The 18,617-nt window shown below is 47.8% G+C and overlaps 1 protein-coding gene and 1 long non-coding RNA gene across 5 annotated transcripts in view; one reads left to right on the top strand and one right to left on the bottom strand.

Annotated features, from left to right (window-relative positions):
- GAB3 (GRB2 associated binding protein 3) overlaps positions 1 to 17,261 on the top strand; it is a 64,001-nt gene extending 46,740 nt beyond the window's left edge. For 2 of the 4 annotated variants that reach the window (XM_052814127.1, XM_052814129.1), the window contains exons 3-10: positions 5,629 to 5,845; positions 6,250 to 6,728; positions 9,325 to 9,380; positions 10,506 to 10,761; positions 11,933 to 12,014; positions 13,701 to 13,803; positions 15,051 to 15,164; positions 16,175 to 17,261. In XM_052814127.1, coding sequence (XP_052670087.1) covers positions 5,629 to 5,845; positions 6,250 to 6,728; positions 9,325 to 9,380; positions 10,506 to 10,761; positions 11,933 to 12,014; positions 13,701 to 13,803; positions 15,051 to 15,164; positions 16,175 to 16,291 — 1,424 coding nt within the window. In that variant the 3' untranslated portion in view covers positions 16,292 to 17,261. Of the gene's footprint in view, positions 1 to 5,628; positions 5,846 to 6,249; positions 6,729 to 9,324; positions 9,381 to 10,505; positions 10,762 to 11,932; positions 12,015 to 13,700; positions 13,804 to 15,050; positions 15,165 to 16,174 lie in introns of those variants that run through there. The other 2 variants (XM_052814128.1, XM_052814130.1) reach the window with 2 other exon arrangements.
- LOC128154066 (uncharacterized) lies at positions 7,469 to 10,499 on the bottom strand. The gene is made up of 2 exons (XR_008239227.1): positions 9,061 to 10,499; positions 7,469 to 9,018 (listed from the first exon to the last, which is right to left on the bottom strand). It is a non-coding gene; the product is annotated as an uncharacterized LOC128154066 (long non-coding RNA).
- Positions 17,262 to 18,617: the final 1,356 nt, after the last annotated feature.

Raw genomic sequence — 18,617 nt, 5'->3', positions numbered from 1 at the left:
AGGAGCTAAGGCAGCAGCTGTCCCCAGGACAGATGCATTTATACTTGGAAATGTCTGTTCTGTTATGCTGGTACAGCACAACATTGCTTGTAAGATTTACACATGGGCAGTACTCGGAGTATTACACAGTGGTATTTCTCTCCCAGCAAAGATTGCTAGTGTAGACACTGATGGACGAGAAGTGACAGCTCTTGGTGCGGCAGTTGGGAAAGCTGACATCCCAGCTTTCCACTCCGTTCAAGGTGGATGTTATCCCCCAAGAACTTCAACAGTGCAGAGCATTTGCCTTGGTTCAGTATAAAGTCTGCCAGCTGAACTTACAGCCCTCATCACAGACCGTGTAAGCTAAGCTTCCAGACATGCACTTACTGTATCTCTAATGGCAAATAGCTCATAAGATCTTCTATTTATCCTGCAGTTCATGCTGGTGAGGTCAGATCTGGGGTGTATTCAGGTCAGGCTGCAGGGCACATTCAGATCCTCTGATTTAAATCTGCACAGTTCCACAGGTTGCACATCACGTTTCAAGCAGTTGCTAATTGCTTCAGCTCTTTGGAAGTACCTAAACCCCTCAAGACCCTGTAGGTTTAAACAAATTACCCTTAAAAATTAACATAAGAGCAGCTCTATTAAATGCCGTATGCTTTTTTAACTTGAATGCTACTGTGTTAAAAAAATAATAGTCCCTGAAATGAATCATCAAAAGAAAGACACATCAATTGCAGGAAATTTTAATAAGCTGTTCTGTGTATTAAAATTAATCTCAAAGCCAATTGTGAAATCAATCACTTTTAATTCTTGCATCTCTGAAAATTTGCTGTGACTTTGAGGCCAAAACCAAATCTGCTGCTTTCTCCGCTTAATGCACAGAAAGTGCAGCCACAGGTTTGTGCAGTGACTCAGCTGTAAACACCATCCCATTGTTCCCAGTTAGTCCCTTCCAGGAGCAAAGAAGCTGGATGAACAGCCAGGTCCTACTCATCAGAGGCCTCCGGTCTGACATGTAAGCAGCCAGATGCAGACCGACGTTAGCAAAACCACGGCTGGCCCTGCGAGGACAGCTTTTTAGTCAACAAGAGAAGGGACGGCTGAGAGACGGAGGCGAAATGCAAGCTCCAGGCAGATGTCAGGAAGCACCTGGGAGGGCGGCTGTCGGGAAGGACTTGCCAGCAGCAATCATCTCGCTGCAGCTCTCGGCTGCCACAAGAAACTGTGCCGCTGGCTGTGCTGACAATGACGGGGGAGCTGGCACCTTCAGGGGAGTCAGCTGGAGGAGAGAGGAAGAGGCCTCCCTCCCTATTTTCCTACCATTTCTATGTAAAATCTTGCTTCCACCTCTGGTGAAGGCTCCGAATAGAGCAGTCGTTCCCCAACCCCATGGGACCCATGGCCACACAGGGGATCGAGAGGACGCTCGGGCCAAGTGGCTGGGCAGGAGAGGGGATGAAATAAGGTGGCTATGGGACATAGTGGGCACACTATATCCCATATGCAAGCTGAAACCATGATTAATTGACAGAATGCAATATAGCAGCTTTTCATTGGAGAAACTGCTGTGAAAGTTGTTTAGCCTTTTTTCATTAGGAAGCCTTACTTTTAAAGATTGTAGCTGTGCATTGAATGCTCCCCCAGGCCATGCCTTGGCAGGCAGCTCCTCAGCCCAAGAGGGACCTTTCGTCTTGGATTCCCTCCTCAATTCTTCCCCAGGCTCCAGGTATTATTCCATGTCCCATGTAAATGCCTTTCTCCTGCTGGATGCAGCCTTTACCTGAAGGGCCCTGCTGATCTCCATTGCTCCCCTGTTGCTCTGCTCTCTCCCACAGCACCCAGGGCCAGAGTGGAGCCTGATGTCCCTGGGGAGGCCCCCTCACTGGTGCCCTCCCTGCACAGTGCATAGACCAGGAGGGTGGCAGGGTCACCCTAAGTGACAGGTTACCCTTGGGTCCCTCTTGGCTGCTGGCAGTTGGATTAGAGCATTTCTGCTTCTCCACCTCTCCCTCACCTCTGGTTGCTCTGTTGTTCACACCCATCCTTGCCCATTGCTGGGACCTCCTCCCTTTCTGCCTGCTCCTGTGAAGGTTTCTTTGCTTCCTTAAATGTCTCTCCTTTCTTTTTTTTTTTTTCTTTTGCCAATGTGCATAGACCCTGCCCTCCATGGCATGGGCATGGCTTGATTTCCCAGGACCGTGCTGCAACACACTGGGGACCATCTCCCCCAGCCAGGCCAGCATGCTGGGAGCAAGGGGAGCTGGGACCACTGCACTGAGGGGCTACCTGGCGGGACTGTGTTCTCCTTGCAGAGATGCTTTCTCCTGAGCGTCTTCATTTCCCCCCTCCGTTGCTGTACAAAGCGGGGCAGGCAGTATATCGGCAGGCTTGCTCACGGCAGCATCTGGCCCTTGCACAGGAGTTGAGGGGAAGTGTGCCAGCTCCTCCCAGCCCATGCTGGAGGACAGGCACTGGGGCTACTCCCTCCACACTCCCCTCTTGGTGGGAGGAAATCCCTTTTCGGCTGCAAGGACTCAAGGCTGCTCTTTAATGTCAGGCTCTGGCCCCTGGCCAGGAGAGGTGGGTGGCATTTCTACCTCCTGTTATGGCCATGCAGCCTGGTGGGGGGCGTTGCTGTCAGCAGAACCCCCCTATTTCACTGTGTCCCTGCACTGCTGTTGCACTGTAACAGTTTGGGGGGGGGTTTGCAGCAGGAGGGAGAAGCCCTCTGTTTCTCCAAGCAATGGCCCTGCATTGATGGGGAAAGTGACCCCAGAGGATGCTCTACATCCTCCGCGGTGACTTTCCCCGTCAAGTCAGGGCAGAGATTTTTTGGGTTAGTACCCACCAAAGCAGTTATTTGGCAGCCAAAGCCTCCCGCTGTCTTTCTGGCAAAGGGGAGGGCAGTCACCAAACCTATTCTCTGCCTTCTCACTGTTGAAAGTGGCCATGCATAATTTATTCTACCCAGCTGCTGTCGTGGTACAACCTTAATGCACGCTGATTTGGTTACCAGCAGAGCTGGCAGGGACAGGGACGGTCTGTTAAGAGCTGGCTGCAGGTCCCTGAGCCCCTGAAGGTTAGAAAAGGGCAGGTCTGCGCTGTCCCCATCCCTCCCTCCTGCTCACAACGGTTGCCATGTGGTCTGCAGCTCACGGCCTTTCCTGATGGGATAATCCGTGGCTAAACCCTGTGAGTACCAGATGGAGTTCAGGCCTGTTCATTCTCTGTGTTAATAATCCAGAATGTCATTAATTTCTTTCTTATGCGTTGTGGCAGTTTTTAGTTGTGTTGTTTTTTTTTTAAAAAAAAAAAAGGCAGTCAGATGGTGACGTGAACATGCTTTTCTGAGATCCCTATGGAGTTAGCCTGGTGCATATTTGATCATCCTCAGCGTGCGAGACAGCTCTCCAAGTCCAAGATTTGAAAGCAGAGTTACTGTCTGAGCCAGCACAATGAACAAGAGAAAAGTTATTTTTCAGATGGGAAGGCTGCAGCCCTCAGCTCTGCTTTGCAAATGTGAAACCCCATAAAAGCCATTCCTTCCAGATGCTCACTGCTGAAATCCCGCTGCTATAAGCACCTGCTCAAAATTAAGCAAATGCTTTGCTTAAGCTCTAATTTAAGCACATGCTTATGTGCTTTGCTGACCTGGGGTGCACCACAGGACCAGACCTCCAAAGCTAACAGGAGGAAGCAGCAGTGAGTCAATACTGGTAGATGGGAAGGAAAGAGGCAGCTCCCTCCCCAGTTTAAAGGGATGAGGTGTGGGGTAGTGCAGGGAGACATCAGCTGTTTTACTCTTCTTCTGACTGGGATCAGAAAGGGGTGAAGCCTGCTGTGGCTGGTGTGGAAGTCTGGGTCACTAGAGGGTTTTGTTTGTGTTTAGTGATGTTGCTGTCTAACCACCCAGCAAGTCTTGGCAGCCCTCTCTATCCCTCCTGATGTGCTTGCACATATACCTAGCACCTCCCAGGGTTGAGAAGTGACTACAACAACCCAGTACAATGCCAAGGCTTGTTGCTGTGTTGAGCTGAGGACTAGGTAGAACCTGCCGGAGGATCTCAGGACCTCACTGCGCGGTGCAGGACCTGGCCCACAGCATGCACACAGATTGTCAGGGGCTGGTTCTCAGCATTTCCAGCAAATTCTGGACATCAGTGTTAGAGAAATCTGCCTTCTTGCTACACTTTGAAGGCACGTTTATGCTTGGTTTGGTTTTATCAGCAGTAGCTGGTATCTTGTGTTTGTTTTTGCTGTGGCGTTTTTCGTTTTGAAGAAGGGTTTTGCAGCTTTGACTCAGGCGGTGTCTGCACTTCAGCCAAAGAGGTGGGTACCCACGGCCGAGCCGCAGGTGTCGGGGACAGCTGGGGCACCCAGCAAGCACTGCTTGGTCCCCACGCAGCCCTGGTGAGGGAACCGCCACGCAGCAACCTGAAACTTCATTAGAAAAATCATATTCTCTAATTGAGGGCTTGTGCTCCTGGTGCTGCTGTCAGGAGCAGATGTCTTTGGGGAGCTGCTCTGCAAAGACACCCCAGGCCCTTCGCACTCCGCAACTGCCCATGGTGGGAGGTTCGACTTGCACTGAGGACTGCAATTTTTGAGTCGAAATGCCCCAAAGGCTGGGCCAGAGGCTGTGCTTAGCCTTAACTCTGTGTGGCTCAGCTATCACTCCTTCATCCCTCCTGCCCAGTTCTCTAGCCGGGACAGAGGCTGGGAGAGCAACAGAACCAGACTTGTCTGTGCTGCCTGTCAGCGCTCAGGCCAGATGGGTAGGAGTGCCTCGGCCATACGCTGCCAGCGTAGGGTGGCCTTGGTGGTCGGAGGTGAAGCTGGAGCTGAGCCGGTGGCCACTTCTGTGCAGCCTGGGCCAGCCCTGCTGCCTGCAGCCCAAACCTGCTCCTCTCCCCACCGCTACCCCTCTCTGTGCTGGGGGCAGACTGGAGTGTTATGCCCAGGGAAGGAGGGAGCAGGGAAGGTGTCACTGAGCACAGGCTCAGTAGTGCCTCCAGAAAAGTAGTGTACCTTTTCTCAGCAGAGCCAACAAGCCTCCAGCTGGGCAATAACAGCTACACCACAGTTCTCATGGCTCTGATGTCCAGCCTGGAGAGGCATAAGGAGTTTGCAGGCAGGTTCAGAACTGCAACAAATCTGGCTACTCCGTGAGCCACAAAGCTCAATTTTGCCCACTGAGATCTAGAAAGTGGGAAGAAATCAGTCCCTTGTTGCCATTAATTTGAAGTGTTGGAGATTAATATTTAATTATTTACATTAGGTCCTAAAAAATACTTGATAAAACAGACTGCTCTGCCTCAGCACTTTCCTCAGCAGAGGCTGTCTTCATTACTGTCTGCAGGAGGGATGCTACAGCCCTGCAGGAGTGGGGAACCCCAGAGCAAGGGGGGTCTGCACCTCCTGCAGCCCCTCGATTTGGCAGCTGGCTTGCCCAGCCTGGGCAGGGGAGGCAGCTGCAAAATCAGGCTCCCCTCTCCCCAGAATCAGTTTTTGCCTTGACCCACTGCCACTCTGGGTTAAAACATCCCTGGCGCAAAAGTCAGGTGGCGATGGCCAGGAGAGGCAGTGGGCCGGCGCGAGTCAGAGCAGTCCCTCAGCCGGGGCCATCCGTTCCCATTGCAGGTTCGGTGGAGAGCTTGTCTCACACGACCTCGTCCCCGCAGCCATCGCCGGCCGCCTCCACCCATGCCTCCCGCATCGCCGATCCCTCCTTCTCGGTCGACCACGCTGCTGCTGACGCATCTGCCGCAGAGGAAACCCCCAGCGAGTCGGAGTCGGTCTTCCTCCCCGACTACCTCTTCCTCTCCAACTGCGAGTCGGGCAAGCTCAGCCACAACAGGTAGGTCACTGGGGCAAACTGGTCCTTGAGCCCTGCCACTCAGGGTAGGCTCCCAGGCACAACAGGGGACTGTCTGCCTAATCCAATTTACAGGGGGCTTTTCGTAGCACAGATAAGCGGTCGAGCGTTGTATGCTGGTCCTGTCCCTTTCCAGGGTGCATGGCTGGGGACCTCACACACAGCCTCCCTCCAGACGCCCTTTCTGCCTGCTGCTGCCCAAGGTGCTCCACAAAGTGCCCCAGCCCCCAGCCCAGCTCAGGCGGGACCTTCCACAGCCATAGGGAAGGGACAGGTTTTGTCCTGAACTGTGGGGTTGGTGGGTTGTTTCTTTTTTTGCTATGTGCTCATTCAGTTGCAACCAGGAGAAAAGGAAAGCGCAGGTCCTGACCTCTGTCTCTGTGCAGGTGTGACAGCTGGTCGAATTCAGACAGATCTCTGGAGCAAACCTCATCGGACGATGTTTTTGTCGACTCCTTGCAGTCCCAGCCCTCCTTGTACCTTGTACAGCCGTCCAGCGCTGGCACTGTGCACCAGGACGGGGCCCCTTTGGCAAATCCCAGCACCGTGTCCAGGAACATAGACATTAGCGGGCCACCCAGTGACTTTTCTTCCTCTTCTCCACTGCTGGGGATGCCACTGACACCAACTTTTCAGATTGACAAGAGCCAAAACGCGTTGCCCTACGGTGTAACCCAGCTGGACGTCCTGTCCAACACACCCCCGCCGCGGCCGCCCAAGCCAACCCACTTCTCAGACAGGAGAGGGGATGAGGTGGGCGGCGGGGCCATCCAGAACGGGCACGCAGGGATCTGCCGGGCTCAGGTCGCTCTGGTGCCCAGGAGGATCTCCTTGTCCAGCTTGGACAACGTGAGGAACTGGAAAGGTGAGTGCATTTCCAAGAGCCAGCGAAGCAGGACCGGTATGAGGGATGGAGCTGCCCACAAGCGCATAGCAGGCGCCCACCTCCAGTTGTGCCTCCGTGTCCTCACCCCTGCGAAATCATACACCACCCAAAGCAACCTGAAATGCTTGTTTCAAATTAGTTAGTGAGCAGGATTCAGACCTGTCCCTCGCATTCAGCTCCTGCTCTGTAAAAGCCCCTCAGTGTGTACACATGGGCAGCACTTTGGCTGTCATCTCTTCAGGGTACCTCATGACTTGCTAGTTTTCCATGCCCCCCCCTCTCCAAAAAAGAAAGCAGAAGAAAAACAAAAATGAAAAGCCAGCCACTGAGTCAGGCAATGCCAAACTCTATTTATGCAGGTCAAAATGCCGGCTTGCACATGGGAAATGCCTTTGTAGTTGCACTGCTTTGCTACATCCAGTCCTTTCCATAACAGCAGCATGTCTTTTCGCAGCTTAGAGTAAAGAACGGGAAGCCAGAGAGACGCTGGGTATGGGATGTAATCCCAGTTGAATCAGGGACTCTGTGTCCTTGAGCAAATCCCATGCTGTCCTTGCACTTCAGTCAGGGTAGCCTGAAAACCCACTGCAGAGAAAGGCTCTGCTGCAAAGCAAGTTCTGCTCTGAGCTGAGGTGACTTTTCCACTTGTTCTTGAAACACCATCATCGCAAACAAAAGTAAGTAAAAAACCCAGAACATCAAGGTGTCAAAAACCAACATACGCAGTATGAGAAAGTTTTATTTTATGGAGCCACAGAACAGAGGGAGGCAGCTGGAATACCTGGCTGGAAATCATCAAGTATTTTGCAGTGATGTGTCATTTTCAATGAGGAAGAAAATGTAGGTTTTTAAGGACAAGCTGCTAAGGACAAGTCCTTCAGACTCCTGTAGTTTGAATGACCAACCGGTGTTTGGGGCTGTTGGATCTTGCTCTTAAAGCTCAGAAGCTGAAGCAAGCAGATCTCTGTCCAGCCTGTTTATCAGTGTACAAACAATTCTTGGAAGGTTTCTGGAGAAACACCCGTCAGTGGAATTGGTATTCTTAATTATCAGTTACATTTGGTTGCTCCCTGAAAGGTGCCACTCTTGCTTCTGCACGTGTGGTGCTCTAATGCTGCCAGCGCGCTTGAGACAGTTAATGTTCCTCCAACCCAATTTATGCCAAAATGTTTTTAAGAGGATTAAGTGGCCAAATGTCATGTTCTGCTACCGTGCTGCAAGGTTATCTCTGCCTGACAGGGGGCAGCAATGAATTAATAAGTGCTGCTATTTTTTCTTACCCTAAGTGCAGCTGAAACTATTTGAAAGGTTAAACTCTAAAATGTGTTTAACAAGAAAGATCGGAAAAAGAAACAGGGAGAAAGCAGCTGTTCCTCACCAGCTCCCAGAGTGAGCCCACTCAAGTTACTTCATTTTTTGCCCTTGGCAACCTGTAAAAGCTGAACAGATGTCATTAACCCAGCGCAAAGGCAGTGTATGCTGGTTGCAGTGCCATGAAGGGGAACAAGCTATACATGTGCAAGGCACCTGTATCCTGGCATCTGCTGGAGCGTTGTGCCTGGATGTCTTTTTGCAAAATAATAAATAAATGTAGCTGTCCCAGGACGGTGACCATGTCTATCTGAATATATATCCACACTAATAGTATTGCTTTGTTCTTGTTCAGAACTTTTGCCATTTATGCCAATACCATCACAAAGACCCTCAGTTGGAGTGCAGTATTGACATCTCCACCATAACAGCAGGGACTGGATTAACATGGTTGCAGAGTTTTAAGGCATTCCCACAGAAAAGCCGTTTTCTGCATAGAAAATAATTTTCCAGAAAAGGATGGTAGTTGTAAGCATCTCCCACTGCTGATCTTCTATGCACTGAATGCTGGATTTCAGGTGGTTTTGCTCTTTGCTTCAAAAATAAAATCAACCTACACCAAGACAAAGGCCAGCCTGTACAAGGGGATACTGTGACTGGTGACTTTTTCTCTGGCTGTTTGTTCCCCATCAGCTTGAATACTTGCACCACATCAGCATTTCTGGGTGACAAAGAGAAGAATTCTTCTCCCACCGTTAAGTTCCCCCATGCACCCTGTGTACAATAACATGTGCTTCCCTGGCACCTTACATACGAGGTTCCTAAATAACTTTCCAAACAATAAAGAATTAATATACCCTACAGTCCCTTTTCATATCATTTCCCCAATTTGACAGATGGGAAAACAAAGCAGGACTAGAGCAGGAGCTGGGTTTAAATTTTTGTTTGGTTGCTTGCTCTCCATAACACACCAGTCTTTCTCCCCAGCTGCTTGTGTTACAGGAAGCATAAGTTACAGCTGGATTATACACGAACATGTTCCTTGGTTTCATCATACTTAAAATAGAGGTAATCGCTTTTGAAATGCTACTGAGTTGGTTCTGGTCTTAGGTGTCATTGGATTTCCTCATTCAGGATAAATACTAGGAGTTACGGAAACTTTTTAAAGCACTAATTATTTCAGAGCCATATGCTTTACTCCAGAATTATCTCCGTAAGGTTGCACTGCCTTACCACATTTTTAATCACTTTTTTTTCCTTGCAGCAGACATGGAAGGCAGTTCTTTAAGAAGTCGGGATAAGAGGCTTAGCTTGAATTTGGTAAGTACTCTGCTTGCATAAATTTAAAACAGTGGCACATGGCAAACTTCAGAAAGTGAATCATTTCACATCCTGATATTCAATCATTCCTCTCCTGTGTTCAGCAGAAGAATAAAAAAATGGAAGAAGTGCTTGGCTTTGGGCAACTTCTGTGCTGCTTCTTCGTGGCCGCAGGAAGCCTTTGGGGGGGGGGGGCACAACACTGAGCACCCTGTTTTTAAAGCAGATGAAGCCAGGTCTGTTGTGAAAAAAGATACCAGTAGCCTCAAGAATTAAACTGTTGACCAAGAGCACCTGAGAAAACTGCTTATCTCCTGAAAAAAGGGTCTAAAGCAGCCTATCACTTCATGATCCTGAGGGATATTTCCTCCTTAGGACACAGGAAAGTCTCTGCTCTCAAAGCGCCTGTGATTCAGGGCTCTGTCGGTCCAAAGCTTCCTTTGACATATGTGGTTACATGTAGCACCATCACACATCACATAGCCAGTCTTCTGCCTGGTGCTGGATACTGTTCTGTGTGGGAGATCCTTTGCTGCTTGTATGTAAGCTCTGGTGGTGGGCAACTCATATTTTTCTTCCCTTTGAAAGCTTGCAAGGTTTGTAATCAATCCCGCTCACCACTCAGCCAGCGCTAACCTGCATGAAATTAATTTCTAGTGTTTATTCTCAGCTATCAGAAGCAACTTATAGGTCTGTGTGTCTGCTCTCTCAGCTTCCACATTTGCAAAAATATAGTTCATCAAATGTTCTCCTTTCAGTTGTTTTTGGTATGAAGGAGCCTCCTTCATTTTATAGGTCAGAACTACTGCTGGGAGAGGCAAGTGCAGCCTCACTGAAGTTGGAGGATTTAACCTACTTAAGTCACCAATAAGTTCGATCCTAGTTCCCAGCAATGACTTGCGAAGTTCAGAAGTGGACTTCTCTGAAGCTGGAGTGTGCATCTGAACTCATGCATTTGTCTCGTGTCTTTCCAGCTTGCGCCTCTCAGAAAGGTCGCGTCAGGACTCTCCTGGCCTGGGGCTTGGCTCAGATCTGTTGCCAGCTCACAGCACCTCCTGGCTTGCAGGGGGTTAGCTATTCATTTATTGACCCATTTCTCTTTCTTTTCCTCCTTTGCTTCTGAAGCCCTGTCGGTTCTCGCCGCTCTACTCGACTGCTTCGGACAGCACGGAGGACAGCTACGTGCCCATGCGCCCCAGCACCTCTCCCTCTGCGCCCGGCTCTGACTGTTCACCCGACGGCTACATCCCCATGAGCCCCGGCTCAGCCACGTTTACCTTCCCTGTCGTCAGCACTGAAAAACTCACCAGCCCATTACCTGAGCTTCCCTCAGACCTGGAGCCCCCTCCAGTGAACCGAGACCTCAAGCCTCGTAGGAAATGTAAGCCCGGACCTAAAGTGCAATTGGCAGCCAGGGGGTCCTGATAGCGGGGACACGGGTGACCTCCTTTGATAGTGTCCTTGGCACATTTTAAAGCGCTTTCTGCTCTAGAAGAGGGATTGAATTGCTGTGTAAGTGGCTTATAGTACTGTAACATAGGATGCATCTGCAGGGTTGTTTGTGAGCAGAGGAAGAGTGTCCATGCCTACTTTTGCAGTTGAAGACCAGGTGGCTGCATTAGCATGGTGCATGGCTTCAGACCTACGCTGACTGCAAATGACCAAGTGAATGTAGCCTTGGAGAGACAGCAGACTAAATCCTGCAGCTCTGAAGTACGTGTACTGCTGTCTCACCAGCTCCCTGACCTTCCAGGAACAGGACATCCAAACACTCAAATACTCAAACTTGATGTGTGGGCTGTTGGTTAAACCTCTGTTGGGTAGGCGCAGCTGTCTTGGTTTAATTAGGAATTTCCTGCAGATGCTTTTACTGATGGTAATTTTCCACTCCTGCTTTTCATGGCATCTCTAAAATCTGGGTTGCACTTCCAGAGGATATACTGGAGACATAATTCAGCTTTGCAGTGGCAAAATTGCCTAAACCTAGCCTACATTAAAGCTCTTTGGGCTGCAGAGCCACAGGGCTACTCAGAAATTGGTTCAGGAAATGCTACTGTGAAGTGGGGATGGAAATTTAGACGATTGCCAGGAAGCAAAGCAAGCCCAGGTCATTTCGTAGAAGGTTTTGAGAATGCAGTGGAAAATGTACATTGACTGATGAGAGGAATGATTTTGACCTCCTCGTGTAGGACCTTTTTGTTTAGAAGAGAGCCCAAAACCTGTTTTGACCTGTAGGCTGAACTGGCCTCTCCTCTTGAAGGCAGCATATGCAGAGCAGATTTGAGGCAAGCATACGGATCTTGTGGGGCATTTGCTCTCCTTAAGCCCATTGTATTTATTCTGTAATTTTAGGGTAAATGAGGGACTTTGGTCTCCAGCGCTGACTGAAGTGGTCATTTGTTACTGATTTCTGTCGTGGTTATATCAGTTATGTTCTGTGAAATACTCTGTTAGTTTCTTGCTGTCAATATAAAACTGCATTTTTCTAAACAGTCTGTAATTTTCATTAGCTCTGTTATTGGAAATGTAGTTGGTTTTGTATCTACTTGCAGCACGGCCACCTCCTCTGGACTTGAGGAACCTCTCCACGATCCGGGAGCATGCTGCCGTGACCAGGATGTGGACTGTGCCTTAGTAAGTCAATGAGAAACCTGCTGTTCCAATCTTTTAAGCATTAACATTGTGGAATGGAGTTAAAAATAACTTATCATATCCCACGAGAAACAGTTTCCTGGCAAAGTCCACAAACAAAATTTCCCAAGGGCTCCTTCCAGCATCCCCCAGGCTTTCGCTGTCTCTAAAAAGCAAGGCTCCCTTTCATGACAGGCAGCTCCAGTGTGTTCAGCATCACGCAGTGATGCTCAGTCTGTTTTGAAGGTTTCTTTTGAAAAGACTGGAGCTGGTCTGCACTCTGGTGTGGCTGCTGCGATGGCTAAAAGCTTCGCATGCCTTGATTATTTTTTTTCAAAGTGATAGAGCCATTTTTGTTCCTGAAAATTAGTACAGCAAAGAAGAACCAGGTAAGATAAAGATCTGCCTGACTTGTAGCCTGGGTGTAGACTTCTGCACTGCCACACAGCAATTCAGACTTGATCTGTTGGTGTGACCTTTTGTCACTGGAAATTAGTTGTGGGGTGAAACAAACACTTTTGGTCCCAAAGCCCAGGTAGTATGAACAGATGATAGTGTTGGGCTCCAAGGGCAGTGAAAGACTCATCTTCAGGGAACTCGTGAGCAGGGGAGGACTGCAGCCTGCTGGCTGGGGGGATCTTGGTGCTATGGGGAAAGGCTGACGGGAGAGCCAGCTGTGCTGAAGTGTGCATGCAAAAGCCAGGAATTCCCACAAACATCCTCTGCATACCCCAGGCATTCTGGAAAGTGCTAGCGTGAGTGCCAAACAGGGCATTTCCACTCCCTTGCCTCAGGTAGTCATTTGGAGGGCAAAAGGGATACGAGATGGGCAGTTTCTCAATTGCAGACCCCTCTCTCAGCCGTACAGTCCAAAGCCGGTTAAGCCCTTCGGCGTTGCCTGCCGCGTGCTGCCTGTTAGGGAAACCCAGTAGCCTGCCTCCCAAGCATCCCTGCCAGAGCACTGTGGTTAATTAGTGCTGACACAGTGCAGAGTCCTGAAGGATAATGAGCTCAGAGGGAGTTTGCATGTTTTACATTAACAACACTAAAAAAGAAGTATGCCCAGAACTAATAAAGCAAAAGGAATTATACTGTTCATGCTGCACAAAGTGGCCACCTAATTTCCTAAAAACTAACCCCATTGTGCTAGCCTGCAATAATTTACTCATGATATACCTCTGACAGTTATGTTAGTGGAAGAGATTTCCTTGTACAGGGCTGAGTCGCAGCCATCTCCATAGCACAGATAGCATGTGTTTACACTGTGTTCAAAGCCAGACAAGTTCCTCTGCATGCACCTCCAGTAGCTGATTAATTCACATCAATCTCCAAAATGTGGATACCCGCACAACTAAGTAACTGCCCCATCAGCACATATTACCCGGATGAATGATATCTGTCTCTGTGCCCCTTGTTGGAGAATCGCTCCAATGTTTTATGCTTTCTGTCATACCTGACATGGCAAACTTTCATAAATCCCAGAAAAAAAAAAAAAAACAAAACAACAAAAACACTCATAGCAATATAGCACACTTTTTCTAGAACTAAGGAGTGGTTTTGGACATCCTCTCCATAAAGGCTGCAGCGTTAGTGTGAGTTTATTCACCATATGGACTGTGTCAGGCTTTGGCTTCATTTCAGAGCATCTGTAAGATGCTTCCTTAACCTCTCCTGTGTTTTTCTTCATAGCAATCGAATGAGCTTTATCTCACCAGAAAGAGACGGTATTAATTCAGCAAGAATATTTGCCAATTCAGTTTCCGGAGAAGAGGAAGAAAGTTACATTCATATGGTAATCTTCATTTTCACACAGCCATCCTTTGCTTTATTCTGCTCTGTCACATTGATGGAGAATGCAGAAGTTTGTTTTCTAAGAAAAAATGTTGAGGAGGTTTGTCCTTTGCCTTCTGTTTTTTAAAAAAATGATGAAATGGTTTTAAACCAAAGACACTGGGACCAATTTACGGAGAGATAAGGGAAGCCCTTCTTCTGCGCTGCAGAACTCAGCTGTTCGCCCACGAATGTTGCTGAGCAGTTCCAAGAGATCACAGGGATCAGCCATATTTACATGAGAACTCATTAAGGCAAAGGAAAATTAAATCTTTTCACCTTTTAAAAGTGTGCCCTGCAAAATCTCCTAGGAAATGACAGAAAGCCGTTAGTGCACTTCCTAAAGAAACACACCAAATATTGTGCAGAAACAGAACTCCCATTAAAGTCTCTTATTGCTTCTGCTTTGGCTGGTGGCACTAACCCCACTTCCCATCCCATGAAAGAAGAACATCTGGCTTTGTGGCTTCCTTTTGTTCATTCACTCTTTAGCCATATCTTGCAAAAGACCAGAATCTTGGTTTCCTTTGAATTTAGGTGGAAATGGATCTCAAATCGCTTGATCTGAGCCAATGTCTATAGATTTGGCTCCATAGCCGAAGCCCAATGGCAATAGCTATAGAAATATATTGCAAAACTGACCACAGTCTCCATGAACCACACTCTCAAATTTTAACCCACACCTCTATTAGATCAAAATCTGCTCAGGAGGGCAGTTCCAGTTGTAACTACTCCCCATTTGATTTTTCTAGTCAAATAAAACCTTCCATACATTTGTGGTCATCTGTGATTTTCCTGAGACTGATTTTCAGTTGCTAGGTTTGAACGGAATTATCACCATTTCTTCAAATTCATAGAACGATGATGGTTAAGAGGGCACCCCTGCAAATCTGAGCATTCCAAGGGCGTGGGTTGAGAAGCTGGGCACAAGTCCTTCCTGATAACATTGAATGAAAATCAGCCTGGTTTGCTTGTTTTGCCATAATTACCAGGAGAAAAAGGCGCTCAGTTTCTTTATGGCATCCCGCAATTAATCAGCGTTATCCTGTGGTTAGTCACCAAACACACCCTTGGCATAGAAAATCACGTGGGTGCCAACCCTCCTCACTCGCGTTCTGCCAGATGAGTATCCCACCTCACAGCTGTAGTCCTGCTTCTTTTTAGGATCGTGTTTTAAGAGCATTAAAAGTTTCTCTTCTTTCCCAACAGGAACACAGACAGGCAACATCTCCATACAGTGGTGCTTTTCCATGGACAAGGAAATCTAACCTTGATTACTTAGCATTGGATTTTAATTCTGCTTCCCCATCCCCTGTACAGAAGGTATGAGTCATCTGAAAAACCCCACAGCCTCCTGTCTTTTTGTTTGCTGGGAGGAAAACAAGACCCAGAGTCACACTCTGCCGGGTGCCCTAAGTATCATGATGAAGGCAGTCGTGTTTCCAGCTGACTGCATTTGTGGCAGGCTCAAGATTAATATAATAAAAGCACTATTAGGCTGATGACAAGGTGTCCTTAGCGTCACTCATAGGGATGCCATTAACACGAGCTCTGCAGAGGGCACGAGACTACCCTGGGATGTGCAGCCATGAGGGCTTGTGGGAAAGCTTGTTGGTGCTTGCAGGATTTCTGCATGCTCTTTCATTTTCATCAAGTCTCCACAAACCCCTTCCTGCTAGTTTTGCCCCAAATCTCTTTGCAGTAACAAGTTTACAGCCCATGATAAATTCACAGGTTAAAACTGTAACATCTCTCATGACATGGCAAAATGTGCATCTTTATTCTTGCATCACCAAAAGCATTTCAATTTCCTTAGCAATGCTGAGAAAATACATTCCTTGTTCCAAAGAGCTTATAACCTGCCCAGGTGGTGGGTAGGTACCACTGCAAAGCAACGAACTGTTGTTGGTTTGGGCCATTTTACATCCAGTGTACCTTTTTCCCCATCAGCTAATACTCCTGAGTGCAAAAGACTCAAGACTCCTAAGTGTTCTTATTTAAACTTTCCCTGTAGTTAAAATGCAGTTAGGTTATCCCTGCAGCAGGGAAAAGAAGAATGAGAAGAGAATTATTATCTGCATAGAAATGGCCAGAACAGCACATTTCCCTCGCTCACTGTGCTGGGCTGAATGACAGGGTGACAGATGGATAATTATAGCTAAAGCAGGCTGTAAAGCAATGCTTTTGTCAGCTGATGTCACTGTGAGCTTCAAGGTGAAGTGAAGCAATCAAGGAACAAGGGAAAGGGAAAACAGAAAATCAAGCCAAGTTTCACTAGCATCCCCTTTCAACCCTAAAATTAATACATTGGTTTTTTCCTCCCTCTCCCACAGAAACCTTTTCTCTCTGAGGAGCAAAGAGTGGACTATGTCCAGGTAGATGAACAGAAGACTCAAGCTTTACAGAACACTAAGCAGGAATGGACAGATGAGAGGCAATCGAAAGTCTAAAGGAAGAAGATTTGGGATCTGGAGGATTATTTTTTTTGCACTGGAACCACAATGTTAACGAAGCAGCTATCACAGTAGAGTTCAAAGGCAGAGAGAGTTATAAGATGCTTACGGTCTTTAGAGGAACGGCATTTTTAATGGAAACCTTTGATTTCAACTGGAAATAGTATGCTGAATGAGTGAGTGGTTCACTGATGATTAAAGTAATGCATTACCCTTTTTACTGCCCTTACCAGTAAGCTACATGGTACCATTTTCTGGCATGATTCTGCAACAAGTCATACACTTAATGTTAACAAATCCACTACATGTTGCATTAATCTAGTTAGTCCTGCGTTCTCCCTCTGTTGCATAATTCCTAGTTGCTAAAGCTATTTTTTGATATTCCTACAAATACTGCGGGTGCTCAGAGTGCTTTTATGGCAGTGGGCATCTGACAGGTATTGGTGACTAATCAACTAAGGGCTAAAAATACTGAAACAATAAAAAGAACTTTTTGAATATGTAGTGCTTAAGCAAAGAGAATTTTGGAAAATATTTTTCCCCTGGGTTTAAAAGGTCCGACTCTGAGCTGATGCTGTCAGAAACTCAAAACAGGACTATGTACCGATGGGACTGGAACGCATGGTCTTTGACCCTCTGGATGACGGTCACCGTATTAAGCTTCTTCTCTCCATTGTGGCTCATACTTGTCGCCTTTCTGTCTGATTCCTACTGATGTTTTCTCCCCTATCTTGAGGAGTGTCTTCGGCACGGCACAGCACAGCACAGCTGCTCCTCTAGCAGGAGGCTGCAGGCACACAGCTCTTGGCTGGCCAAAAAATAGAAAGGGAAGCTGTGAGCCTGTTTCTGCAAGTCTTGGGAGAACTGGCAAAGGATCAAGAATGCTTTCATCTGAACTGCAGAAGAAATGCCATTGGAATTGCTGGTAGCAGTCGTCGAACTGATTGTTTCACTAGACCCACCCTCCCCCCAAAAAAAGAGAATTAGGAAGTGCAGCGTGCTCCGAGAGAGGCTAGCAGGCTTGCCAAAATAAAACAACAATGCGCTTACGCGGCGTGAGGACCTCTGGGTTCAGGAAGCTTATCTACCTTGGGACTTGTTACAGGCACTATCTCAGGATCACATATGTGTATAGTTTATAACATATTTAACTTTAAAAGCTTGGCTGTAATCTTTATTTTAAGGTGGCACACAACCACTTGAATCATGGAAGTATGCAGTCCCGCTGAGTGACCCACACTGGATTTGATCTTGCAGGCTTTGCTCATGCAGGTAAGTCCCACTAGCCATAAGAGGTCTGATCCTGTCAGCAAGGACAGACAGCCAGGACCCTTACGAAAGATTTCCTCTTTGACAGTGCCAAGCCACTGGACTCCCTTCACGTGCCTGTTGCTACCACATTGTATTACTGTAATCTGACATCCCAAAAATGCTGATTTACCAAACAGAGGTTGCAGAAATGTCATTGCAGAAACCACTGGCATTTCAAGGCTCCTACTTACTGTCCTCCACGCACCCATTCTGCTTCAGCCATTTGGGCACTCTGGGAGGCTGAGAGACACGGCCGAGTCGCATGTCCTGCTGGGAGAGACAGCGTAGCGAACAGAAACACCATTTTTCTCCTACCTCAAGAGAGCTGAAGTGCTTGCAAGTCTCGCTGCTTCTTTAGCGCAAATACAAAGCTGGGGATCTGTGGTGACCAGGCTCTTATTAGCTTACCCTGCGAGAACAACGAGGTTCACCAGCGCCTTTATTGACTCGGGGGCAAACTGGGCACCCAGGCCTGCGGGCATAAAGTGTCCTGACTAGAGCTGCTTGGAAAACCGGGATTTATACTGCAGAGAGCTGACCTGCTGCTTCCTCCTACTCTGCTCCTCCCCCACCCACCAAAGCTCTAAAATGAAAGTTAATGCTCATAAAAGTTTTGAAAAGAATGCAGACATTTCCGTATAAATCTTGTCTGTCTGGTGTGAAATTTAGTTTGTTAAAACCCACTCGTTTTGTCCTAAAACTGATTTAGGAGAGCTCTGAGCAACCGTGCCCTGGGTGTGGTATTGCTACAGGGGAAGTGGGTTTGGGGAGAGGCGGTGGAGATCTGCGCCTCCACAGAAGAGTTAGAGAGAGATAAGCAAGGAAGGGTCACAGTTACAGAGACGTTTGCCTTTCTGCTCAAAAGAACTGCCTTTCTTTCAAGGTGTACAAATAATAGATGTCACTGAAAGCTTTTGGTGTATGCTGCAGTACTGAAAGAGTTAAAAGACCAGCGAAGATGGGTATTACAGTAGGGGACAGAAAACATCCACAAAGGGCAGGTGAAATTGTG

Source organism: Harpia harpyja, chromosome 18 (genome assembly GCF_026419915.1).
Source record: "Harpia harpyja isolate bHarHar1 chromosome 18, bHarHar1 primary haplotype, whole genome shotgun sequence".
NCBI lineage: Eukaryota > Metazoa > Chordata > Aves > Accipitriformes > Accipitridae > Harpia > Harpia harpyja.
This window is presented reverse-complemented; position numbering and strand designations above follow the sequence as displayed.